This window comes from Dermacentor silvarum, unplaced genomic scaffold (assembly GCF_013339745.2).
Source record: "Dermacentor silvarum isolate Dsil-2018 unplaced genomic scaffold, BIME_Dsil_1.4 Seq90, whole genome shotgun sequence".
NCBI classification, from domain to species: Eukaryota; Metazoa; Arthropoda; class Arachnida; order Ixodida; family Ixodidae; genus Dermacentor; species Dermacentor silvarum.
This window is the reverse complement of record NW_023606945.1, coordinates 12,520-40,001: the sequence shown is the minus strand read 5'-3', so window position 1 is coordinate 40,001 and position 27,482 is coordinate 12,520. Positions and strand designations below refer to the sequence as shown.

At 48.1% G+C, this 27,482-nt stretch overlaps 1 protein-coding gene across 9 annotated transcripts in view; it reads left to right on the top strand.

Annotated features, from left to right (window-relative positions):
* Positions 1-891: 891 nt before the first annotated feature.
* LOC119435763 (gastrula zinc finger protein XlCGF57.1-like) overlaps positions 892-27,482 on the top strand; it is a 29,614-nt gene continuing 3,023 nt past the window's right edge. For 2 of the 9 annotated variants that reach the window (XM_049659924.1, XM_049659918.1), the window contains exons 1-4: positions 900-1,086; positions 2,265-2,369; positions 10,467-10,676; positions 20,473-20,775. In XM_049659924.1, coding sequence (XP_049515881.1) covers positions 10,481-10,676; positions 20,473-20,775 — 499 coding nt within the window. In that variant the 5' untranslated portion in view covers positions 900-1,086; positions 2,265-2,369; positions 10,467-10,480. Of the gene's footprint in view, positions 1,087-2,264; positions 2,370-5,140; positions 5,222-10,466; positions 10,677-20,472; positions 20,776-21,027; positions 22,434-27,482 lie in introns of those variants that run through there. The other 7 variants (XM_049659925.1, XM_049659926.1, XM_049659921.1 and 4 more) reach the window with 7 other exon arrangements.

The window sequence follows — 27,482 nt, the reverse complement described above, 5'->3', positions numbered from 1 at the left end:
CGCCGTTCGCTTACATTCGCGCATTTTTTGCTCCAGTTCGTCCAGTGTGGGCTCGATCAGCTCCCAGCCTTCAGGAGGGGGCTTCTTGCTTCGTCTTACTTTACCCATGTCTCACTCAAGGCACAACAGACGCGGTGTGTCACACCAAATGCTTCTTCCAATCAATCACACACGCACAACACCACTAGCAAACCCGACTGCTACGAGTCAAAACACTGCCATTTCTTCCTACTGCCATTCACGCACTATCGAAGGAAGTGGAAGGAAGGAGCGTCACGTGACAATATTGAAGCCTAGTCATGTGTGGATGAATGCTATGAGCGTCTTCTTCGAAACTGGTTAACGGATCGCGCCACCAAGCCACAGAACACCCATACAAACTTTCACTATTTTCACTATTTCACTAGCTTTCACTATTTTTCAAAGTATTTAAGGACCCTGGTTCTACCCACGACCTACTGGTTCTACCTATGTTTAAAGAGAGGAAAAAAAAAAGAATTTCCAGCATGAACTTTCTGGACCAATATTGGGAACTTTGGTTTTGTACGTCTCTGTTGTCTGTGGTCTCCCTACTTTTCTGCCACCAAACCTCCAATCGCTTCTTATTGCGGACATGTTTACTTTGCCCCATAGAGTTTTTCACTTTATTAAACATGCGCCATCGTTTCCCTAGCTTTACCGCAGCAAGCACAAGCTTCTTGTAACTGTACCTCGCTTTATAAGTGCGCGTTGTAAGGTATCCTGATAAAGCTTCGAAAAGTAGAGCTTCCCTTTGGGTTATCATGAATTGAATGAATGAATTCTAGACATGAGCGTAGCTACAGTGGCTAGAGCGTAGCTCTCTACCTATGTCTCTACCCCTTTGCATCGGCAACGCCATAGAGTTTCACACTATAAAACCTCCAGTGAGAAACTCTATGGGCAACGCCTCCTTTTGAGGAGGCGCTGGCATCGGGCGGGCCAATCTTTCGTATTGCCATGCTTATTCCCATGGAGGAATGAAACCATGCGCTTCCGCTGCCCCACTGTGGAAAGTATGCAGTTTCCCTGCTCGAATGGGCTACCGCAACGCACCTGGAAAAAAAGGTGAGAGTACTTCTAGTAGTTTTGTACGATTACCCGTTGTTGTGCTAACGCTTGTGGGAACAACCGCGTTTGCGATGTAAAGTGATCTCAAAATGCCAGCAAGCGCGAAACCGTTGCCGAAGTCTCGCAGAGGTCACAGATCCACCTATTCGTGCCTTCGATGGGCACTGCTGCAGTTCCTTTGCGCTTCCCTTAGTTGAAAAAACAGAGTGCCACTGTTAGTAATGTGCATGCATGCGTGTGTTTAGTCACGATGTAAGAATAGTGGCACCTTCCAACGCACCAACACATGCATATTTTACTGAACTGTTAGTGCTGTAAATGCTGTCTCGTGGGTCTTCTTTCTCCACCTTTATGAGATGACGTCTCATATGCGGTGGTCACGGGATAGTTGTGCTATTGTGCTCAGCAGTTGTCACACAAGTGACTGCATTTCTTTCCCTTCATCACTGCTTGTGCTGACCACACCGACTGGGGTGTCATCACTTTCTATTTGTCGCACTCAGATAGGGACAGTCTATTTCCTTCACTTAAATCTTACAGGCTCCTCTGTGTGACCTGGGGGGTATTCTGTCCACCTAGGGGACCTGTCCATTTCATCTGGTGCTGAAGTTCTGATTGGCTGGACTGGGGTACGCGTCAGCAGCAGACGAAATTAGACAGCTCTAGGTGAACACTTACTAAATAATCCCCCCCCCCCCCCCTCTTTCTTGGAGTTATGACATGCTATGTGTGCGTGGTGAGCGAGCACGTAAACAAGCTCACGCCCCTGCTGCTGTCACTTACCAGCACTTTCGAAGTTTAACATGTATGATTGCACGAATCAGCTCATCGCTCTATTATGCACGGCCAATCCTTTTGCTGTTCATATATTATGTGTGTAACTTTGCATCCGTGATCGACATTGTAAAAGCATCAAGAAAGCACTTGACGCAGGCACTGTGTCTGCCTTAATTTTTATCTTTGCTGTTTTTAGGATATCAATTACGAACTACCTAGATCAGCTCTGTACGCTCGGGATGCTTACAGCTAAAAGAACTTTTTTTCCCGGTTGCGTGAGGAGCATATGTTTCAATTTGTGGAAGTTACATGGTGAAGTGCCCTAGGCCCATATCCCTGGCTGTTTGTACAGCCACTTGTCTAATGTGTTTTACTTTGCTGTGCTGCTGTCTTTACAGCTTCTGCTGATGTTTATTCTGCCCATGAAGATCTAGCCTGACTCTGCATGGTTGACAAGTAGCTGCAAGTGCTGATTGCTGCTGGTTGGCTCACTCCAGAGTTTGGTATGTAGATCCATTTGCTCAAGGTGTGCTGTTGCTTCGGTTACTTGTGCTGCTCCAGTAAAGGAGGAATTAATTAATGGTGGCTTGAGTGATGTACGACACCCCATCACTATCGTGCTAGACAGTTGGCAAGGCTTGTTCACATATTTAAGCTATTAAAGGGTCCCTGAAACGGTTCGGACAAATTTTGTAGACGTGTAGGGTACAGCTACAGTAAAACATTCACACAACAATTGTGTGAATTGTCTCACACTAAGAGACCTACGGATGATTACAAGTTACCCTCTTCCCTAGCGACGCTTTTTCTCCTCAACTCTTTTGCCGAATGATCGGGGCTAAGCTCCGTGTTCACTGGCTCTACCTCATGATATGACGTCGTGTTATCTACTTTCGGTTTTTAGCTATCTACTTCCGGTATTTAGCTTTAAGCCTCTCCAACCTCTCCGCCAGCCTCCACGCACTCGATCCTAAGCGAGAGCTTCGAAGTAGCGTGCGTTGCGAACATTCTGTTGCAGCGCCGAGCGCGTCTGGTATTCCGGCAACCACAGTCGAGCTGGGCATTTTGACGAATGGGTGGAAGCGTAAACTAAAGCCCCTTCATACCACTATTGCTGTGATGACAGAGCTTCAGTCAGCACAGACGTAGGTGAGCCGAGCGAACGGCCTGATCGGTCTAAAGTCGGTCTCCTTGGTCCAGCCACCTGGTGGCGCAGAGCTTAACCAGACAAACAAATAGCTAATATTGCTGTAACCAAATATAAAACATTTTGAACATCTAGAAAAACGTGTTCACGATTACGCTTCTTCCAAAAATTTACACCAGCAGCAAAGTAGAATACACGTAATTACCCCTATATTAGTTCTGTGTTTGGTTGACCTCTGTGCCACCAGGTGGCTGCACCATCCAGGCCGTTCACGTTTGCGCCTCCGCTTATCCCGTAAAACGCACGGCTAAAGTGACTTAGAATAATAGCCCGGCGCCATAAGCTTGCGCTTGCGTTTACCCGAATACCAGACACGCGAATCACTACTGTGCTGCATAGTAATTCTTTGACGTGAAGTGACGGCCGCAAACGCGTAGATGCCGGTGCCGATCGGATACCCACAACCAGTGCTGCAGCCACTTCGCTCGAATATTATCCTTGCAGAGGGACACGGTGTCGCAGCTTGACGTGTCGCCGATCGGTATGTTTGCACCCCACACCGTGGGCGTGAACCATGGTGCTCGCGAAAAGACAGATTGAGACCAACACAGGCCGCGCAGTTCGCGTCAACACGGAGCACCTTGTAACCCAAGCAGACGACACTTGCTGCAAGCCGGAAGTGCTTTCAAGAGTTTAGTAATACACTGTCCTCGTGCATTCTCTTTCTGTTACTTTCTTTTATAGGAACAAATTAACTAACATTTCAACTATTACAAACAACATTTGTTGACCATGATGTTGGAAAAATTATCGATGACGTGCCCAGGGTAACCAATCGGATAGCTGGCCCTACTGACGTGATATGGTCAAATCGCGTCGAATGGTCAGGGCTTAAAATTCATCCGTGTGGCTGGCTGCGATCGGTAGCGATGTGCCTTTTTAAAACCTTGTAATAAATTGCACGCTTAACACAGAGCACTTAGATGCATCAATTAATGATCAGAAGGACCTACCCTAACGACTCAGTACCTTTGTACAAAATCGTCAAAATTGTTTCACGTTCCTACAATGTGTTAAACTCGCATATATAATCGTGTAAGCCAAAACACTTATAATATTTTATTGCACATGATGCCTGGTGCCATCACAAAAGATGCAGTACAAGAAGAATTCAGAAAACTTGTTTCCAGCTGTCCTGTGACAATAAATCGTACAGAAAGAATTGTGTTGCGAACAACTACCATTCTTAGCTGTGAGCCGTTCTTATATGGACCACTGTTGTTCACCAACATCTTTTGCATCAGGGACACTATCACTTGCCAATTGCATCCTTAACGTCTAGGCATAAGACTGTCTATCTGCACGATGCAATGGCTGCGCCATCAGTGATGCATGTGTATGGTACGCGAAAATTTTAGTTTAGGTTAGTCCTCGTGCACAGGGAATGCAGTCGTGTAAAAAAAAGGCCTAAACTGCCCTAACCACACCAGAAATAGCTCTGCAGGCCAGCAGGTATGCTTAAATGTCTCAGTATTTGTCCGAGTTGTGATCAGCAACTCTTGGTATATTGTTGGTATGGTGGTATATTCTTGCAGTTTCGCCACTTGCTCAGGGCTTTGTGTAGTAGTGTGGTGTACTCCGTACATTTCTTTCTGGCTTGGACATGTGGGTGTAATGAAACCTTTTGAAGTGGATAGCTTTTTCTTTGGCTCTTTCCGCCCTTTTCGTTGTTAGTTGGAGGTCTGTGCTGTTGGTGCTCACTCGGCAAGGAAAACATTTCTTCGCTCTCTTTTGTTCTTTCGTTCGCTTGTTCTTTTGTTCATTCACCCGCTCATTCCTTCGTTTCGCCTATTTGCTTACATTGACAATCATCGTCTGTGGTGTGTGCACAATTTCTTTCACACAAGTTCACACTCTAATTTGCTGAAGAAGGGGCTTGCAAACTTACCATCAAAAGCTTAGGGCTTGCACTTTTGTTTGCTAAGAATGTGGAAGCTGCTGAGGTGAGAATGCATTTTTGATATAGTTTTGTCTCTCTCACTTATTGCAGCAACCCATTTCTCATTCTGTGTTAATAACATAGTGTTTTTATTAATCATTTATTCAGCTATCTCTTTTTTATTGCAGTTAAATGCCTGAAGTCTCCCATCACCTTTTGCAAGGAGGGATTGTGAAAAAATGAGTCTGGCTGATATCAACACCACATAGGTTAGGATGAACACGAGCCAAAGGCTTGTGCTTCTCCAAAAGTTTGATTCGTCGCTAGCTACCGTAATGTCACGGGCCATAATATTGATAGGAAAGATGTGCGGGAAGCCGATACCGAACCGGAGCAAGCAGAGGATTGCGCATCCTCCTTTCTCGTCCAGCTTAAAAGGAGCAGGAAGGAGTCCCTGGCACGCCCTTGATAGCGTTACCGCACGCTCACATCCCGCCTCCCTTCCAGCGCGTGGTCGATCACGTCTCCTCCAACATTGGGCATGTGGGAGTATGGCACTCGTCAAGCCACCATACTTCTTGGCTCACCCTCCTTCTGGCTATGTTTGCGCTGATGGAGGAAAGATAAGACTTTTTCAATCCAAGCCCCGTGACGATTTCAGTTTTGTGTGCTGTACCACATAATTGATCGGGCGCCATATTCTAAAGGGGCTGATTCTCAACAAGTTAACTACCATTCGCAGCAATAACTGCAGTCGAAACCGCAGTTGCTACCTATGCGATCATCGATGGCGACTGCGCAGTTGTTTTTTTATTTTTTTTGGCACGCGGCTAACGCGCGTACCGAGTAAAAAGGAAACTACTGTTCGCCGCAACCGCTGCTGAAAATACCGCCGCCGCTATCGACGCGATCGTGGATGACGACTGTGCAGTTACGAAAGCCTGCGGCCAACGCGATGTTATGCGCAGCGGTAAACGCAAGAATACAGGCTTTAAAGACACAAAGAGGCTCCAAGCGTTCCGGCGTTGCTGTCATTCACGTGCAATTTCAACCGCGCATCATAGCCTTAGTTGCTTTTGCGCCACAAAACCTTACATAACTAGCAATTTCAACTGATGGCTGTGGCAAAGGGTACTCCGCCGCTTCGTTTCGGTTGGACGCTATCGCCATTCTTGCTCTTTTATATCACACATTTGCGGCGCTCCTCGCTCACCGAGTTTGAATTAACGAGGTTCTAATGTATAATTGAGCGAATGTTCAGTTGCCTGGCAAGAGAATGAGGACTCAAGATTGGCAGCAAGCCTCTAAAGTTTGTGGAAGGGTACATTCACGTAGGCGAATTATATATCACGAGAAGGAAGTCTACAAAACAATTACCGGTTGGAATGCATACTACAGGGATTATGATATCATGATTGCTAATGTGCTGCTCTCCTTGAAAATAAAATTGTACAGTCATTCTGTTCTACCTGTACTAATATATGGGATAATATCACAGAGGTTAACAAGGAGGCTTGAGCAGTTGTAGACCACACAAGGAGCAATGGAGTGAAAACTGAATGGCGTAACGTGCACAAAGACAGCGTTGATGATTAGGGAGCAAATGGGACTAGCTGATATTCAAGTTTAGGTTAACCCTTTTTGTCGCCTCTTTGTCGCCCAGCAAGTGCTGCCACTGTTTGTGGATGCAAGGAAATTTTTCTTTCTTTTTTTCTTTCTCTCTTTTTTTAGCTTTATAGTCACTTGGGTTTCACTCCACGGCTTGTTTACGCTGGCGTTTCAGCGACCGACCGCGCATCCGCGTGTTCCCATTCGCGCGGCGGTTAGTCTTGGTTTTATCTCGCAGGCTGTTTTCGTTCATTGCGCTAGTAAACACTGATCTCTATTACGTTGGTAATCTCTCAAAGGGTCACCACTAGATGCTCTCTTGTTTGTTGCTCACAGGTAGGCGCTGGTACATACGAGTACAAGCGATGCCGCTGTATACGAACGATGCTGCCGTGCCTCTGTTTCTTTTCTCAAGGCTTCCAATAACTGATTGCTGCACGTTTTGCGATGGGATGAAGGGTTACTGCAAGTCTCTGACTCATTACGTTTTTCTGACGGGCGCACAAACATCGGGTTTTCCTGCATGCGCTCATATACACAATTCGATTACGCTATAGGCATGCATGCTGGTTGCTCTGCTGCAATTCAGTCGAGTCGGAATTCATTTGATGCTGACTACTGCCCGAGTGCCTGATCGTAAAATATTTATTTCAGTGTTTTTTGTTCTTATAAGTGTTTCACAAGCCCATCAGTATTCATGAATAAACAATGCATGTTTACCTACGGGAAATACATTTTGTTTCTTTGTCGTCACTCTAAGAAGCTGCGGCATCTTTTTTTTTTTGCAATATAGGTCACCCTGAAGATTTGAAATCTGCAATGAGCAATTTCAACCCTGGGGGCTCGCATTTGGCAAAGAAAATAGACCCTTAAAGGGTTAAGAGGAAGAAAATTAGTGGTGCATCCATTCTTTAGAGATGATTGGTGATGTTAATGTCATTGGCAATCTTATGATGGGCGTACAATTGTTGATTATATGTTTTATGTGATGAATAATATAAAAAGTGGCACATACCTAATGGCATGTGCCCAGTGCGGCTGCACCTGACCAAGGTGGCGCAAGGAATCTCTAGATCTGGACAGGCTGCCGCTAGAAATGGCAACATTTAACACATGAACCCTGTCTAGTGTAGCTAGCTTAGTGGGGCTCCTTGAGGTATAATCTGGCATTGCCTGAGATATCATGAGGTTGGAAAAACGCATAGCTTGCACAGAGCTGACTAACAACCACATCCTCTGCTACAGAGGTCTAGAGGTCTTCTACATAAGAGGGAATATAGGGTAGGATTTCTAATTCACAAAGACACAGCGGGCAACACTGATTATTCTACGGTATATTGACATGCGTGTAAATAGTTTTAAGTTTTTGGTGAACGTTTTTCACGGGCCAATCTCTGTTACAATGTTGTCACTCGGCTTAAGGCACACCTTTCTGTATCAGAAGTTTTTTGAATGTTATTGCTGGTTCTATCCGTTGTCTGTTGTCATCCAAGCTTGTGTAATTGGGTTGTATGGGTGACACGAATTGTGTAGTACTTTCTGGAAGGGATGAAGGCACTAGCGATTACGCTGGATCCTTCGATGAGTCGTGTAAAAGCCGATGCACTTGACCCGCAGAGCAGATTTCGACGATTGTTGAATGTGCTTGCCGCTATCAATTTGTTAAATGTTGCTTGCTTTGCTGGGCACAGGCTTGCCTAATGCGTTGTGCTACCGTGGTTGTTCGCCGTCACTTCAACAGGACAGTAATAATGAAAGAGTAGTAGTTGATGTAATAAAACTTAATAGGGAGATATAGATTACACGTTCTACAAGCCTACTCTACAACCTCCAGTGGTGATGATGAAGGAATAGAACAGTTTTACGAGGATCTTGAATTAGCAATGAAAAAGGTAAATGAAAATTTACTGTATTCATGGGTGACATTAATGCAAAAGTGGGGGGAAATTTGGTGGGAGAACGGGCGACTGGCAACTATGGCATCAACCCCAGAAATAGTAGACAAGGGATGATGGTAGAGTTTGCGGAAAGAATTGCCTTTGAAGGATGAATACCTTTTTCCGGAAGCGCAATAACACAAAGTGGACCTGGAAAAGCTCTAATGGGGAAACAAGAAATGAAATGGATTTTATACTCACTGCTGACCCTAGCATAGTGCAGAATGTAGAAGTGTTAGGTAGGTTAAATGGCAGCGATCATAGGTTAGTGAGGTCTCAGATTGTTTTCAGTTCCAAGAGAGAAAGACCAAATTAGTTAAGAGGGAACAGGCCAACCTAGACACAGTCAGGGTAAAAGTAGATGAATTAAGGCTGGTGCTCTCAAACAAATAAGCAACTTTAGAACAGAAATATGAAGATAAGATTAAAGGTAAAGACTGAAACCGTAACTAGGCTGATTTCAAAAGCAAAAATTGAAGTGGGAGGTAAGGCACAAAGATAACGTGTACGTAAGCTCTCCCAAGCAACAAAAAAAAACTAACAAAGAAACAACAAACCCTGAAAGTGCGCATACTGCAGGCATTACCAAATCGTCACCAGGTAGCTTACTATTATCATCGAAATGAAAACTTTACAGTAATTGCATTCTATCGGTACTAACATATTGGGCAGCAACTTGGAGGTTAACAAGGAAACTTGGGAACAAGTTTGTGCAACGAGCAATGGAACGAAAAAGGTTAGGTGTAACTTGAGGAAACGGGAAGAGAGTGGCGTGTATCAAGAGGCGTGTATCAATTTATTGTTAATTTCCTTTATTATATTGATGTGACTTTATTTTTTCCATGTGAGCCTCAATTATGCTGCGTTTCATAAAAATGTAGTGCTGTTTCTTGTTTTCCACTTTTTCAAATGTAACCCACTTCCCTCTGTAATTCCCTCGGGCCCTGAGGGTACTGAAATAAATAAAAATAAATAAACATATAGGGGTAGCCGACATTCTAGTTGACATCAAGAGGAAAAAATGGAGCTGGGCAGGCCATGCAATGCATAGGGCAAATAATCGGTGGTCTGTCAAGTTGCACAATAGGTGCTAAGGAAAGGAAAGCACAGTCGAGGATGGCAGATAGGTGGGATGATGAAATCAAGAAAGTTGCAGGCACAATTTGAAATAAGATAACGCAAGACAGGGGTAATTGGAGATCATTGGGAGAGGCCCCAGGGTCATTGAAGAGCAGCACATACCCAATGTTACACGCTCAGTGACCCAAGTTGGGCCGATGTTGGTTTTCAACCCAGTTCTCTCAGCACACCAGCCAGATGCAGCCCATTTGACAACTCAGTGGCGCAAGTTGGTGGGAAAAAAGTTAGGTGCGGACATGCATACATACATACAGGCCTATTGCTAACTGGGTGAAGTCCTTAAAGAATGCTATTGCGTTAAAAATGAACTTTGGCAATTCATATAATGTGTAGCGCAGGTAACTGACGGTCTATTGGGGCTACTGAATGGGTGCCAATTCACCTGACATGCAATCGTGGACAGCAGATATCCAGGTAGTGTGATGAAATAGAAAATTTGCAAGCATAGGATGGTATCAACTGGTACAAGATATGGGGTGACTGGGATCCTCCAGCGGACATTACATATGCTAATGGCGATGACCTTAGGATCTTGCAATCACTTTGCATTAGTTTAGACTCCACCAATTGCTTTAAAATGTATGAGGTGAAAAAAAACTTGGAGATACGTTCTGCTGTCGTAAACCTTTCACTGAAAAAGGTTGCCCTGCTTTCGAGTATTCAGTGTGGATTGTCCCCTGTAGCCCTTTAGGAATACTGAACCGAAAGGATTATGTTGTGTTCTACGGCTAGGCAATGTAAATTGCCCCGGCATTTATTCTGTTGTTGGATTTACCTCTTGTTCTCGATGCTGTAACAGGACTGCAATTGCTGCAATTATTTTCTGCAGGCCTCACAAATGGGATGAGCCTAGCTGAAACTATCACTGCCAAAATGGCATGCCACGCCCTTTCCAAGGTGATCGGTCAGAAGGAGGTTGGCACGCAGTGCAGCTTCTTGCTTCTGGCTGACAAGTCTGTTGGGTGCTCCTTCAAAGCAGCCAGCAAGTCGACGAGCGTGCAGACTACAGAGACTGTGGATCAGTCAAGCTCCACCTCAGGTGGGCAGTGACCGGCACTTCTCTTACATTTGCTTGCCTGTGTGAGTGTGTGGTAAATAGCCAAGTCTGCCTAGCTTGGTACGACCTGCTCAAGTGTGTTGACATTCTGCTGCCGAGGACATATTAGCTGGTTTGTGATTCTTGTCTGCATTCTGAATGGGGCAAAAATACTGCTCGACTGAGCACATTGAAGCACCTTAGGTGGTAGAGCATAATCCAGAGCCCTCTTGCCCTGGCGTAGCCCTTGCGTGGCTTTACGATAACGTTAAACCCAGTGAGTCTCTTAGTTATGCCTAAATCAGTATATCAATGTAAATACGTGGATACAGATCAATGCTGGAATGTAAGTCGACCACTGTGTTTGAGGTGAATAAAATTCAAACACAATTCTTTAATGCAATTAACTACTATCGTACTTTGTTGTATCAATATGCTCATTCATTGAGAGAGGCGAAACTTGCATGGAACTGTCAGGATTCTTGTTCTGGGACAGCTTTGAGTCAAGACATCCCACAGCACACTGTCATCAGGCAATGAGCAGCATGTACCGGGCATCTGAGGTGCACACCAGCCATCACTTCAGCCGACCTTTGGCGTCTTCAAGTGATTGCTGGCCATACACTCGTTTTGATCCTCTCCTGTCGATAGCAGCTTCAGGTTTTTTGCGCAGTGTTTGCAGACTGCAGTGGCCGATGAGACCTCTTCCGTACCGCCAATTAATCCCAGCGGATTGTTATTCTTCCGCAGCGTTCCTGTTACAATGTGCTAAAACCTTTTACTAATGCGAAAGGTCAAGCCTTTCCACTTCAAGAAGCGAGACACTAGTGAGCAAATTCCATTGCCTTTGCAATGAGTTGAATCTGCTGTTATCAGTCGAACTTGTGCACGGTGCTCGCAGAGGAATTCCACCACAGTGTCTTCAAGTTCTCTGTCAACAGGGTAGCTGTTGTGCAACAAAGCTTCCAGTGAAAATCGACAGTTAAACTGTTGGTATTTCTATTCACAGAAACCGAACGGTGCACTGCCACAATCCTGCTGTATGCTTCCACCTATTTATCACATTATTTGCAAAGGCACTAAAAAAGTCATGCTTGGAGAGGTAATTTTGCGCACTAGCAGTATTAAAATGTGTTCGCACAAATTTTGCAAAGTTGCTGTGTTGGCTAGATTAAGGACAAAAAATGATGACGCTTTCTCCATTTTGACAACTGGAAACAAGAAAACTGGCCGGTCTGAATATTCAGCCGCGTCTACATAGACTGCCTGTGAATGAGGAGAGTAGCTCTTCTGCAGAGCCTTGGCTCTAGCTTCCCGTCTTGCTCGATTATGTTCCGGGTGGGTGTTTTTGGGAAGTGGCATAATGGGAGAGGTAACAGCAGTGGGAGGAGAGCGCGTGGCCGTGGTATGACCGGGTAGGTTGATTCCGAGTCTGTGCAGAAGTATTTGACCAGTTTGTGTATGTGATAACCTTTGATATTGACCTAAGAGGTGTGCTTCTACGAGCTCTCCCAGGGTGTTGTGCACCCCCAGTTGAAGGAGTTTCTCTGTGGGCGTTGATTTAGGGAGATGAAGAGCAGTTTTATAGGCAGTGCGGATGAGTCTGTTGAGTTGCTTGGTCTCCGTGAGTGTGAGGTAGAGGTAAGGGATGGAGTAGGTGATCCTGCAAAGGCAAAAGGCCTGAACGAGGCGACGTGTGTCTGCTCCTCGCATGCCGCGATGACGATTGGAGATGCGCTTAATTAGTGAAGCTGTATTGAGAATCGCAGTGTGGATTAATTTTATGGTTTCATCGTTGGAGCCATTGTCTGAAATATTGAGACCCAAGATTTTGATTTTATTAACCCTGCGGATGGGAGTGTCATCTAGTGTGACTCGAATGTTAGAGATAACCTGTTTTTTTTTAGGTCCACCACTAGGAGTTCTGATTTAGCCGCCGAGCAGCTTAGACCGATGCAATTGGCGTGCTTAACAAGAAACACCGAGAAACACAAGGTGCCTTTGTCCACGCTTTCGACCATTTTGAAAAACAAGACAAAGGTTATTGAGGTTATTAAGACGCATTCATAAAAGCGATCAAGGATCCGCTTCCCAACATACCCGGACGTCAAAGCTGCTTTGATGAAGTGGCTGCAAAATGCAAATGCTGCTCATCTTCCCGTGAACGGCACTATACTACGGCAAAAGGCTGATGAGCTCGCACGGCGCTTGGGCCACGAGGAATTCAAGTGTAGCAATGGTTGGTTCGCCCGTTTTAAACAACGCAACAACCTCCCCTACCTGACGGTGTGTGAAGAAAGCGGCAGCACGGACGCAAACGTCATTGACGACTGGAGGAAGCGTACGTTGACTCCACTGCTTCAGGAGTACGAAGAAGACAATGTCTACAATTTGGATGAAGCAGCCTTATTTTATAAGATGCTTCCAACTAAAACATTTGCTGCCAAGGAGACCACTGTCTCGGGGAGGAAGCAGCCCAAGGACAGAATTACCATCCTGTTGGGCGCGAACATCTCTGGAAGCAGCAAGCTTCCGTTGCTTGTGATCGGCAGAGCGGAGAAGCCCCGATGCTTCAAGCATGCGCGTCCTCCTTCAAGGGATGCAGTCATGTACAAGCACAATAAGAAGGCCTGGATGACGGCAACGATATTCGAGGAGTACGTGCAGCTCCTCGACCGGAAGTTTGCTGCCGGAGGGCGGAACGTTCTTCTTGTGATCGATAATTGCCCAGCCCACGGTGACATCAGAAACCTGCAAGCCATCAAGATTGTCTTCCTCCCTGCAAACATGACAGCCATATCTCAACCGATGGACCAGGAGTGATACTACAGACGAGGAAGATTTACCGTCACCACCTGTCGAAGCGGAATCTACTCTGCTACGACAACGGCAAGCAGTACTCGATAGACCTTCTCGGTGCGATTTGCCTGATTGTTTACGCCTGGAAAGAGCTCAAGGCAAATATCATAAGGCGCTGTTTTGAACATGCCGGATTTTGTAAGCAACGTGGAGAGGACCAGGATGACGCTTGCAGCTCTTCCTGCCTAGATGATGAGGGAGACTTGATGTGTGCCCGGATCACCGACTCGGGCAAAGAAGACGGCGGCGGGCTAGGCGGCGTCGAATATTTGAACGTTGAAGCAAATGTTCAGACAGCGTATGTCGACGTGGAAAGTGAAATCTTACCCACAATGTGTCAGCCGGCGATAATGGCGATGATAACGAACCTACCCGCACGCCCGCTTCAGTGGTGGTTGTCGATTCTGTCAGCATCGTCCGCAGCTTCGTTGAGTGCAGCGGTGGTGATTTTGACATGCTGCGTGTTGTGAGCCAGCTAGAGAATATGGCACTTGGGGCGGCGAACTACCGCGCCAAGCAATCCCGCATCAGTGATTACTTTAAGTAACCTTTCTCTGACATGGGAAATAAAGGTGATTTCCTTTTGCGGCAAGTTCTTGCTTGTTTTCTTTTTTTTTTCCCTACATTTCGGTTAATTCGAAAATCCGCTTAATTCGAAGAATTTTCGTGGTCCGGCGGCCTTCTTTCGAATTATCGAGGTTTTACTGTAATTTCGTTTTAACTATAGGGACTTCGACGCTATACGGGGACTTGTGATGTGCCAACGCGACGATTCAATCATTTATTTTTTTCTTTAGAATTGTTAGACATTTCAATATCGTTATTTCTCAAGTTGCGTCGCACTTTATGTTTGTCGGTCTTTGCAGCGACGAATTCAGTACGTTCATTGTTTGGTGCTAACACAAACATGAGCATATGCCATGCCTTTTTTTAATGTGCTTCTCGCCGTTCCCCTTCCATTACAGTGGACTTGATACTATCTAGCATCAACAAGTTGATAGACCAAGGCTACGTTACATTAACCGGGCAGCACGCGCAGGCGAGCTTCTCAATGCGCGCTTTCTGCTACTCACCGAACATCGCAGCCCCAACGCTGTAGCAGAAATCTCTCGCGGAAGTGCTTGTTACACACCCGAGTTGTAGCCGATGGCTGCTTGCTGGTTCTAAGTTTCGAAACCCAAGGCACATGCAGCTTCTTGGCCTGCGGGTACTTGTGAAGGCTGGCACCGGGCTCCGTTGCATATGTCCGGCGCTGCGGCACCGAGTAGTAGCCTACCATTTTGGACGCCTTCAAAGGCAGCCACTACGTATTATAGTGCTTACAAGTGTTGTCAAGCAGACACTCCAGCCGGGAAAAGATCCCGACTTAATCAGAATCGGAGCGCAGGTGGGACTTTAAACTTTTGTTTTCAGCTCTGTTCGGCTCTTCCGAAGCAGACGACGCGGTTGCTGTGTCCACGTGATTCCTCGTACCACGTCACGCCGAAAAGCTGACAGTGGCGTCAGCCTTTCCAGGGGTGGATCTCGCCCCCAATTTTACGACACCTGACCAAGGCCCAGCCTCTTCTTGGCGATTCTGGCGCTTGCAGTTGCAGCATAAGATTTGCAAAATGGTTTACATAATGTTTACTGGCGCTAAGTGGAATTCCAATACAGTTAAACCTGCTAAGTTAAACCTGGATATAACGAAATTGACAAATTCCCGAAAAACTTCGTTATAAAGAGGATTTGGGTATGTGCAGGTTCGGCACGAAAATTCGAAAAAGAAATGCTTACCGTATTGTTACAAGCACGGGGAAAAGGGGTTTATTTAGGCGTGCTAGAGCAGGAACAGCAGGCTACGAACAGCAGGAATGGCCGCTGCTCAGTCGTCGTTTTTCTCTTCCTTCCTCCTTTTTATCCGCACGTCCCTTTTACGCGCTTGGACGCAACATACCTCTCCTCGCAGACAAAGCCCACTGGGCGAGTCAACTGGCTTGTCGTGGCGTGCATGATTTCAACCTGGCGACATGCGCGACTTGTGTCCTAGCAGAGCGTCGACCAGTGTTCGTGAGGCGCGCGAGAGTGTAGTTCACGTCGCTGATCTTGTAGATGACAACATACGGTCCATCGTAGTTTGCCAGTAGCTTTTGGCACAAGCTGCGCTTCCTTGTGGGAGTCCAAAGCCAAACGAGATCACCAGGGTGATATGTAACAGGCCGATGTCGTGCGTCGTAGCGTGCTTTGGAGTTTTCTTGCGATGCCAAAGTCCGAAGACGCGCAAGTCGCCGAGCCTCTTCAGTGAGGCATAGCGTATCCACGACCGCAGGATTGTCGTGGTGGTAAAAAGGGAGGACAGTGTCGAGCGTATACCTGGGCGGCCGAGCATATAGAAGGAAGAAGGGGCTGTAACCGGTTGTCTCATGTTTGGCGGTGTTGTATGCGTAAGTAATAAACGGTAGAACTTCATCCCAATTCTTATGATCGGACACAACATACATGGAAAGCATATTCGTGATCGTTCGATTAGTGCACTCAGTGAGGCCGTTCGTTTGCGGATGATACGGTGTGAAGTGCCTGAGGTGCGAGTCACATAAACGTAGAAGCTCTTCCACGATGTTCGCTGTGAATTGACGTCCCCGGTCGCTTATAATAACACAAGGCGGTCCATGTCGCAGAACAATAACGTGAAGTAAGAAGAGCGATACTTTGGTAGCAGTGGCTGATGGTATAGCCGCCGTCTCGCAATAGCGCGTTAAATAGTCGGCACAGACAATTATCCAGCGGTTCCCCTTGGATGACTGAGGAAAAGGTCCTAACAGGTCAATTCCAACTTGCTGAAAGGGCAAGCTTGGAGGCGGCACAGGTTGAAGGAGACCAGATGGGGCAGTGGTTGGACGTTTCCGACGTTGGCACTGTACGCAGCTGGCGACATACAACTCAACCGAATGTCGCATCCGGGGCCAGTAAAAACATTCTTGAATGCGATAAAGGGTGCGCACAGTGCCTAGGTGACCGGAGGTAGGGTCATCGTGCATAGCCTGAAGGATTGCTGGCCGGAGACGCTCCGGCACCACTAGAAGGAAGCGTGCCCCCGTGCTTGAGTAGTTCCTTTTTTACAGGAGCCCGCCACGTACACAGTAGCTGCTTGTTGCAGTAGAACGGGCTGAAGTGAAGAGTGGCTCCAATTTGGTGTCTGTCCGTTGCTCTGCTTTGAAGGCATCGATATCAGGAAAAGCGGTGTCACAGAGGCAACGAGATGATCAAAATCGTCTGCGTCGCAGTCCGTCATGGTAAGCGGCATACGGGAAAGGCAGTCTCCGTCAGCATGTTTTCGGCCACTCTTGTAGGACACAGTGAAGTTATATTCCTGCAACCTCAAAGCCCAACGCGCAAGGCGACCACAAGGGTCGCGAAGGTTCACGAGCCAGCACAGGGAATGGTGGTCTGTGACGACTAGGAATGGGCGTCCGAACAAGTAAGAGCGAAATCGCTGAACAGCAAAGATTACAGCAAGGCATTCTTGCTCTGTGACTGTGTAATTGCGTTCAGGTTAGCTTAATGAGCGACTTGCATAAGCAATCAATCACGTGCTGACGGCCGTCATAGCGTTGGACCAAGACGGCACCCAGACCAACGCCACTAGCATCTGTGTGGATTTCTGTCGGCGCAGTTGGATTGAAGTGGCGAAGGGTAGGTCGGGAGGTCAGCAGGAACTTCAACTGACGAAATGCAGAATCGCACTCGGGTGTCCACTCAAACCGTGCATCTTTAGGTAGCAGATTTGTCAAAGGATAGGCGACGTCAGCAAAACCAGGAATAAATCTGCGAAAGTAAGAGCAAAGGCCCAGAAAACTACGAAGTTGCTTCACTCACTGCGGTGCACTGAATGCCTCAACAGCTGCCGTCTTGAGGGGATCAGGCCGGATACCGTCTTTGTCAACAAGATGACCTAGCACAAGGGTTTGACGGTCGCCAAAGTTACATTTCTTGGAGTTCCGAACCAGGCCAGCGTTTTTGATGCAGTCAAGGACAACATCCAGGCGGGTATTGTGCTCATTGAATGTGCGCCCGAATATAACAACGTCTTCAAGATAGCACATACAGATGTTCCACTTTAACCTACGCAGAATGGTGTCCATGAACCTTTCAAAGGTTGCTGGAGCATTGCACAACCCAAATGGCATCACATTGAATTCGAATAATCCATCCGGAGTTATGAAGGCTGTTTTCTCCTTGTCTGCCGGGTGCATCGGGATTTGCCAATATCCTGAGCGTAGGTCCACTGAAGAAAAATAAGAGGCCAAATGAAGGCACTCAATTGCATCATCAATCCGGGGCAGCGGATAGACATCCTTCTTAGTCACGGCGTTTAATTTTCGATAATCGACGCGAAATCTCCAGTTACAGTGGAATCTCGATGATACGATTCTCACGGGGTCACGAAAAATATTCGTATTAGCCGAAATTCATATCATCGAAACACAATTAGAACTAGCTAAATTAAGGGGGGACGCGGGGATCAGATCGCGAAAATCGCGAGAAAAATCGATTTTTGAAAACCACGCGTTTAAACGCGTAGATTACGCGTTGCAACGCGTAATCTACGCTGCATCAAAATGGTTTAGCTGAAAACGCGCTGAAAGTGCCCGAAAAAGTTTAATTCGTCAGTGCGCAGGGCGAGAAAACAGCTTTAAATCGCCAAAATCACCGCAGTTCATGGAGCCATATCTCGTATTTCCCGCCACCGAGCGCCGCCATCTTGGTATCGTTCGAAAGCTCAAAGTTTCGCCATTCCGCTTCTCAATTCGCCCGTCGTCGCCAACTTGTAACAAACGCACAAACACCAAAGAAGCGCGGGTCTGCGATAGGTAGTCACACGGGCCCTCTGATAAAAGCGGGCCTCCGATTGGCTCCCGTGCTGAAAGGCGTCTCTCCATTGGTTGCTGCTGTGACAGGGGCAAGATGGCAACCGCAGTTGTCTGCTTCGTAAACCACGCCGGCGTCTTCACTTGACACGCAGAATTCGGATTACTGAGAACTCCCAGGTTAGTGATGGATCGTCGCTCGTTGGCGAATAAACTTTGGACGAAGCACGCCTTCGGAATACGGAAGCGCTCCTACGGCAAGAAAAATATGGCGATTAGCGGGAGAAGCGGAGGAGCACCCGACTGAACGAGCGCAACCTTGCACCGTGGATTACGTGCCGCGCTATCTTGCACCGTGTGACTCCAGCAGCGAAACCCACAATCGCCCTGTGCCATCGGCACGGATAACGCAGCGGACGGAAGAAGCGCCAACGGAGGCTCCCGCGCCTCGGCGTACGGCCGCGCGAATCAGCTGAGATCGTATCTCGGTAGACATAGCTCGCTGCGACTAGGCAAAATGGCGCAAAAAAGAACGCGGCCCGAAGCACGGCAGCCACTCCGCCCGATGGCACGCGGAAAAGGAGGAAAAGCACAAAAGCAACAAAAGTGCCACCGCTTCGAACTCTTCGCGCCCATTCGCGGCCTCCGCGCTGTCCGGCGTCGCCTCCGCACCAAAAGAGAAAGGGAGAAAGCGCGTGACTGCGCACTGTTCTCTTCGCAGCCGTCGGTGGGGCGGCATTTATTCGTATCAACCGACGCGGGTCGAAAATCGATTCGTAACAACCGTTTTCTAGCACGTTGCAAAGTAATGGGGCTCGGCCGAGACCGCAGAAAAATTCGTATCATCCGGAAATTCGTATTAGCCGTGATCGTATCATCGAGGTTCCACTGTACCATCTTTCTTTCTAGCGAGTATGACCGGAGCTGCCCAAGGACTCGAGGACTCTTGTATGATCCCATTTTTCATCATGTCACTCACTTCACACTCGCATCATGTCACTCACACTAACAGATGCTTAGAAAGCGTATCCACCAAGGTATGGCGCTCCCTTGTGCTGAGCGACTTGTTTATCATAGACAGAAGCTTTTTGTCCGAGACGTGGCGAAGGTCAGCAGGTTCACATGGTGGGTCTGTTAGTACGTCTATGGACGAAGACGTGTATTTTGTAAAGTAGGCAAGTTTCAAGCCGTTTGGAAGCGAGACGGCGTCTGCCGAGCAGTTGGTCGTCCACAAGCCAGCGCGCCCGTTGCCGATGGATACCACACAATGAGGGACAAAAACATTCTTCTTCACACAATTTAGATGCATTGGCTCTACGGAGGCATCGAAACTGTCTGGAACATTACCGCGACATACAACCGGCACGCACACAGAGGTAGACGCAGGCACAACAGTATCTGCGGATACACAGTTCACCTTGACAGCAAGTCTCCTCTGAGAGCCCGGACGAAACATGGCCATCGACGAAAACTTCCCCCGTGCGACAATCGACGGTCGCACCACACTGTCGCAAAAAGTCGATGCCCAAAATCACTTCGTGCGTCGATCGGGGAATAACTACAAATTCCGTCGCGAGAACTCCACCAGCCAGGGATACTTCAGCAGTGCACACACAAACAGGACGCAACGACTCACCGCTCACTCCACAAAACGTTGCAGCCTGGTCCCACCGAAATACAACTTTGCGCCCCAACCGACCTTTAACACTGAGACTCATTACGGATACAGTTGCTCCGGTATCCACTAAAGCCATAGTAGAAACACCGTGACCCCGCTTTGCATTTGTTATAGCAGTGCCGTTCTTGGAACGCGGCAGCTGCAGCTTGTTACACACGATCAGAGTGTGAGGGAAGCAGAGTTGAAGAGTTAAACAAGTCAACACAATCAGCAGCCGGATGGAGGAAAGTGGTGGAGGAGGGCACTGGCCTCACCGCCATTGTAGTTTTCTCACAACAGCCATGCCGACCCTTTATTTAGATTTTTTTCATGCAGCCTGGTTATAACAATTAACGGTTACAAAATGAAATTTTCATGGCACTTGAATATTGTTATAAGTGGGTTCAACTGTACTACTTTTGTTTCATTTGTGCAGCATCGAGGCCTTCTATTTCTCCATCAACAGCCAGCGGTGACAATTCACAGCAGGGATGCCGCCACCAAGATCATCTCTGTGACTATGAGGCTGATAAACTGTTTCGTCCAGAAGCACATGCCAGGGTCCATACTGCCGAGTGTCTGTTTAAGTGCCATTTGTGCCCTCAGAGCTTCTCAAGAAAAGGCAACCTGAAGAAGCACTTGTGCATCCATACGGGTGAGCGGCCATTTCAGTGCCCTTCATGCCCCCAGAGATTCTTGCACAAGTACCACATGAAAGACCACCAGCGCACCCACACAGGTGAGAAGCCATGGCAGTGCCCTTCATGCCCTCAGAGATTCTCACGAAATGCCCATCTGAAAACCCACCTGCGCACCCACACCGGTGAGAAGCCATGGCAGTGCCCTTCATGCCCTCAACGCTTCTCGCAGGCGGTCAGCATGAAAGTTCACCTGTACACCCACACAGGCGAGAAGCCATTTCAATGCCCTTCTTGCCCTCGGGTCTTTTCGTACAAGAAAACTATGAAAGAACACATGCACACTCATACAGGCGAGAAGCCATATCAGTGCCCTTCATGCCTTCAGAGCTTCTCACGAAAGTCCCAACTGAACACCCACATGCACACTCACACAGGTAAGAAGCCATGGCAGTGCCCTTCATGCCCTCGACTCTTCTCGTATAAGTCCACCATGAAAATCCACCTGCGCACCCACACAGGCGAGAAGCCGTTACAGTGCCCTTTATGCCCTCAAAGATTGTCGCATAAATCCAGCATGGAAGAACACATGCGCACCCACACAGGCGAGAAGCCATTTCAGTGCCCTTCTTGCCCTCGTGTCTTTTTGCGCAAGTCCTACATGAAGAACCACGTGCGCACTCATACAGGCGAGAAGCCATTTCAATGCCCTTCTTGCCCTCGTGTTTTTTCACGCAAGTCCAGCATGAAGAACCACATGCACACTCATACAGGCAAGAAGCCATTTCAATGCCCTTCATGCCTTCGGAGCTTCTCACAAAAGACCAACCTGAATACCCACCTGCGCACCCACGCAAGCGAGAAGCCATGACAGCCATGACCACGAGAGTGCCATGAAGCAACACATGAGCGTTCATGCAGGTGACCAATCAAACCGTTGCGCTGTCTGCTCCAAATCGTTTGCGCGGGCTGATTACTTGAGTAGGCATAAGAGAACACTGCACCATGGTACTGTAGAGAAGGTCAACAGCCATGTTGAACTATGTCAATTTTCAATTAAAGATCTGTAGACATGAAGCATGCTGCTGCAAGGTGTTCTGCTGCATCAGGCAGCACAAGTGGTCTTAATGTGCTCTTAAAGGGGCCCTGGTACACTTTTTTTGGGTCACCATATTTACTCTAGATCTTTTCTCAGCGTGCCATAAAACAGAGCAAAATAAATGATGAAAATTGACCCACACAAACCCTTCTTATTGCTCATAAAAGATTCTAAATGCAAGTGAAGGGCGAGTTAGTTACCCTTCCATTGAACATTTCTCTTTGCCATGACTTCATGTGGCGACATCTATGGCAGCAAGCCTGCTCAGCCTGTTCATGGTGTACCCATGGCCTCTACAATCTGGCGGTTCGCTGTCTAATCTGGTAGGCCATGGCTTCACGTTTATAGTGACGCCATGGCCTTTCGGCACCAAAGTGCTCGGCAAGGGATGCATAATTCTCATGATTGCAACACCTTGCCCATGGATGTGCATTACCTTAAATGGTTGTAAAATGTAATGCCATTGCACCTGGGAGTGCTCACACCCTCCGGGCCACTCCCCTATTCCTTCACTTTCCTCCTGGGAGACTACGCTGACCAGCTTAGACCCGCAAGAGCTGCGACGGCTGATCCAGCTGGCACGCAGGGTGGCGCGAGCCAATGGGGCCCTGGGCTCCACGCTATGAGGAAGTCACCCCACCTCATTAACAATAAATGTTTCTCTCTCTCTCTTTTATCGTAGTATGCTAAAACATTTTGGGAAAAAAAATGCAAGAAAAAAATATTTCAACTGGGCAAACATACCGTCTGAAGTGACTGAAACATTTGGCAAACTCAACTGTGGTTGATATCTACGCATTGCACTAATTGTTGCAGCATGAGACACCGACACACGCTGAAATGGTGGTGCCCGAGCAGCTTGAGACGTGTGTTGTTTTCTTCGCTGCTTCCCAAGCTCTCGTTTGCACTCTTCGAATTGGACCTAGGTCAGCAGCTTTCGATGGGAAGATTTGACATGCTCTCTCGGCGAGAATCGTTGCAGTGTGAGGGTCCACGTGCGACGAGCTGGGGGTGCTCGAGCGGATCTAGATATGTTATGTGGTTTTCCGATTCCACAGTGTTTAAAAGTGGTGACAGAAAACTGAGATGAGATCGAGCAGGTGGAGACATCGCCACCATGTTTTTCTGCAGCGCCAAACCCCCGTTGCACGCATCTCGCATGCCATTTGAGAGCTTCCATTACCAGTAAAGCCTCGATAGCAGGCACCGCTTTCTGCACCCTCCCGCGAGGCTTCGCGCTGTCGGCACTTGTTAGTCGCATATGGTCACTTGTACACTCCGCCACAAAATATTGTGGGGCACGCGAGCGCGGGATGAAATAAAGCCCCTTGATAATTTGAAAGTAGCGACACTCTCCTCCCCACCGCGCTTTCCTCCTCGATTCTCCTTGCGCGCACGCTGCGCACGGCACGCTATTGCGCCTGGGCTCCCGCGGGCGGGCCGCAGAATTCGATGGAGGCACATAATTTTGGGCCAGTTGCGCACCCCAGTGGCGTAGAAAATTTTGAAAAATGGTGATAACAGCATGGACAATGCTGAAGGCAACGTTTATGAGGAAGTTGGTTTCATCTTAAAGTCGTATGAATGACACACGCTGATGTAAAAGGAGCTTTGAGGCGAGTTCTATACTCCAGTTATATTTTCTGCCACATGATACGCTGCTTTACTTTGTGCATCTGAACTAGTATTGCTTGTGGCAAATCGCTCTGTGTTTGGCAGTTTTTCCTTGCATGTGTGCGCATGTGCACCGCAGGTATTACATTCAGCGTGCCTTCTTATAATGAATTACTGGCGAGTGCGTCGTCCGTCCATGTGTTTGTCTCAATGTCAAAGTAGCCCTTGCACTGTGGTTTCTGCGTTGAATAGGACAGTTGCGCAATTTCATTGCAATGAAGCGGTGCCGGCAACCACTCATCACCAAAAATAACAGATGCTGAGGAAAGGTATTCACAGATTTTTCTTTAGGCGTCGGTGTCAATGAAGCTTAACAAATACTCGGTATACCTATGGGAGAAGGCATTCTATATTTTTTGGCAAAAGAAATGCCTCTGGATAAGGTATTTTGATAGTTCACACCAACATACTGTTAAATTATGTAGTAGGATAGTTAAAATTGCGATTTTGATTAGCGGGGGGCCCTATTGCCGACACATTGTAGATTGCGGGCAAGCATGCGGTGGCGACAGGGATCATAGTGTCGTTGGCTGCGTCGTTAAGCGACCGAGATCATTATTGCTGAAATTATTAGAGGCCGGACAAGGATCAAGCAGCAGCAATCACTTACTACTGTCAGTTCGAGGATCATGCCGCTGTCGAGGGGGCTTCCTGTGCTTCACGACAGGTCGGTGGGAGAAAATTGTTGGAACTGCGTTGGGCTTCAGCTTTTTTTTTCCAAGGTCTTCTAATATGCGCGGCTCAAATTGGTGTACGGCCTTCTGCGCCTTCTGGTGGCCCACCCCTATTGTCGAGATCAACGCTTACATGCCAGCAGGTCCCTCCGTGACTGTAAGCATGCATGTTTCTGCGCTTCCTCCTTGTGCGCTGGCGATATCCAAGTGTATCCGCAAAATGCCCCTCTTGCAATTGGCGCTGTGGCGTCTTCGACGGGCAAAACTATGTGAAGTGTGAGCTGCCCCGCACAGCATACAGCGACACTAGGCTCAGCCGCTTCAACAAGTGATGGTCTGCAGTGGTTTCATAGGCAGTTTCTACCGATGGCACTGACACCATGTTCGTTGTCCGCCTCCAGTTCGATAAAGGCTTTGAAGCGAGGAAATTATAGGAGATAGACGGATGGAATAGAAGGCCACCATTATCTGGCAAGTGCAAAGTGGCTGATCGCAAGCGGACGTCACAAATCAATTTGAAATCTCAAAGCAGACAATATTAGACTCCCTAAACACAAGGTGTAGATTTTAGAAGCCACTGAGAAATCTGCAGGATCCCCACAGAAGAATGTCAGCCAAGGTGCCCACTCAAAACTTGAGGAAGTATTTCTGATGTGGCTGAAAGCCACGATCACCAAGTGCCGGTGTACCAAGTACACCGGACCAAGTGCCAAGTAAGCGGTAGAGCAGTCTGCCTCAACGTTGCCCTCGCAGGAGACCCTGCAGCTTACAGTAGAACCCCGTTGATACGATCTTCGCGGGAATTAGAAAATAAAACATATCATCCAAAGCAAGCCCCAAAACGTAAGAAAACAGGCTTACTTGATGACAAACTCGCTAGCAAAGCTTTCTGTGGAGTCGAGTAATACTGCTCTGCATAACACACGTGTTATGCGGAGCAGCATCACGACACCGCACGAGCCGCAGTCAACACACTTTTATTGAGCAACTTTATAACAGCTCATGAGTTTTCGCTGAACTTTCCTTTTTTCAAAGTCCGTAAACAAGTTATTTTGAAAGATAACAGTTTCCTTGACATAGCTACAGAGGTCGCGTCACCACGAGGCCAAGAATTCCGAAACAAAGGAACATCGTACAGAGCGTGACACAACGAGCGATACGACTGGCGGACAAGGGCAGGTGGTTCATTCAGCCGCTTGAACGCATGAATATCTCGCCTGAAAAGCCAAAAAAAAAAAAACGCGCGCGAAAGTTGACGCAAGCAGACGATACTACGAGTGCGAAAATAGCGGTCGGGCGGGTCCACATGACACAGTTTCCAGTGCCACGGCCAGTCTGGAGGGACACGCCGCACGCACTACCTTCCTTCCTTTAAAGAGTGAGCGCACGCCTGCAGACTGGCCTTGCCCGCGTGTGATCAGCGAAGGGGGCAGCTCTGATTGGTCTGCTTTGCTCGCGGCTCGTTTGCCGCCGGGGCGCGCGGAAATTTAAATCAGTCCAGGACCGATCCCTCCCACGGCACAGAAAACCTGCATCTCGGTAGCTTTTGTGGCGCTGTGGCGGTCGCTTTTGTGGCAGTAGCTTTTGTGGTAGCTTTTTGCTGCCGCTGGCGCGCAGCGCGCGTTTTTTCTTCTACTGTCGTCGGCCTTTAACACGTTCGTGGATCTAATTTAATCTAGTACACTTGAATGTAAAGCTACGAGTTTCAGAAATACGAGTTTGCAGTCGTATCATCCAATTTCAGATGAAATCGCGATCGTATCAACCACATGAAAATACATCAAAAAACGTATCATCCCCAAAAAACGTATTACGCAAAATCGTATCTACGATGTTCCACTGTATTCAGTCCCTCCGGGTCCTCGTTCTCGCGACGAACCTTCCCCTGCACTACATGGGGCAGCGGTATGCCTTGGAGAAAGCTATTGACAACTGTTACGCAAAAGCTACGGCAAGGACGGAGGAAGAGGAGAACGAAGTGCGCTTGTCTTGGTAGCGGCTCGGTGTCGGCGCGGCCCCTTATCATCAATTCATCTGTAAAATAAACGCACCCCATCGTAACAGTTTTGGTGGAGGTGCTGGGTACAACAACGGCGTCCCCGAACAACGACGACCAACCGCCCGCAGAAGTGCAATCCGTGGAGCTTCGCCGAAGTCGCCGAATTGCCGGTCTGCCACCAGAGATGGCTTCCGACGGCGACAACCCGCCGCCGTCTTCCAGCTCCCAATGGCAGCCCTACATCGAACCACGAACCTTCGCCGGAAAAGCCGGGGAAGATGTGGACGGATGGCTCAGCTTTTACCAACGCGCAAGTCGGTTCAATGGCTGAAATGCCACCGCCCAGCTTAACAACGTTGCCTTCTTCCTCAAGGGAACCGCGTCAGTGTGGTTTGAAAACCACGAAGAAAGCATGACGACGTGGGAACGGTTCGTAGATGAAATCAAGAAGTGCTTCGGAGATCCGGCAGCTAAAAAGAAGCGTGCGGAACAAACCCTAATGCAGCGAGCCCAAGTTCCCGGTGAAACATGCACGACGTACATCGAGGAAGTCCTGAAATTGTGCAAGGCCCTGGACCCTCAGATGACAGAAGAGGACAAAGTTGGTCATCTTCTAAAAGGGATCGCCGAGGACGTGTACCAGTTCCTCATCGGCAAAGACAGTCTGGACTCCGTAAGCGACGTCATTCGACACTGCCGCACGTTTGAAGCCTTGAAAGCTCGGCGTATCACACCGAAGTTCGGCCGCCTGGCCAATGTAACTAACGTCGCCAGTGTTGACCTGGTCCCAACTCCATCCGACCTTGCGTCAGTTATTCGGCAAGTGGTGCGCGAAGAGCTTGACCGACGTGAGGCGGCTTCCCTCTCTACTCCGCGGGTTCGAGAGCCCCTTTCTCACTGCGACTTCGGTGAGACGTCCATCACTGCCGCCTCCATAGACGCCAACAACTTCGCTCCTCGTTCAAGAGCGCCAAACCCTACTCTGAACGCGTATCCCAGTTATAAGTTCCACGACGGTTACTCACCCAGAGCACCTGCAGTTTCTCACGAGTGGGATGACCGTGCCAGTTATCCTGCTAATGACAATTTTAGTGCGCCCCGTGAGCGTCCCATCTGCTTCCAATGCGGTATTCGCGGTCACGTCGCCAGATTTTGTCCTCATCGCCCACGCATGTCACCACCGTCGTATGAGCGACCGCGCACGTTTTATCGGCGTAGCAACCGGCACGGCGGCGGCACACGCTGGCCTTCTGACTCCGATAGCAGGACAAACCACCAGGCGCATCACCGTAGTGACTCTCCAGCTTCTGTGCGGAGCTTGACGCCACCGCCTTCACGCCAGCGCAGGTCTCCATCTCCGCG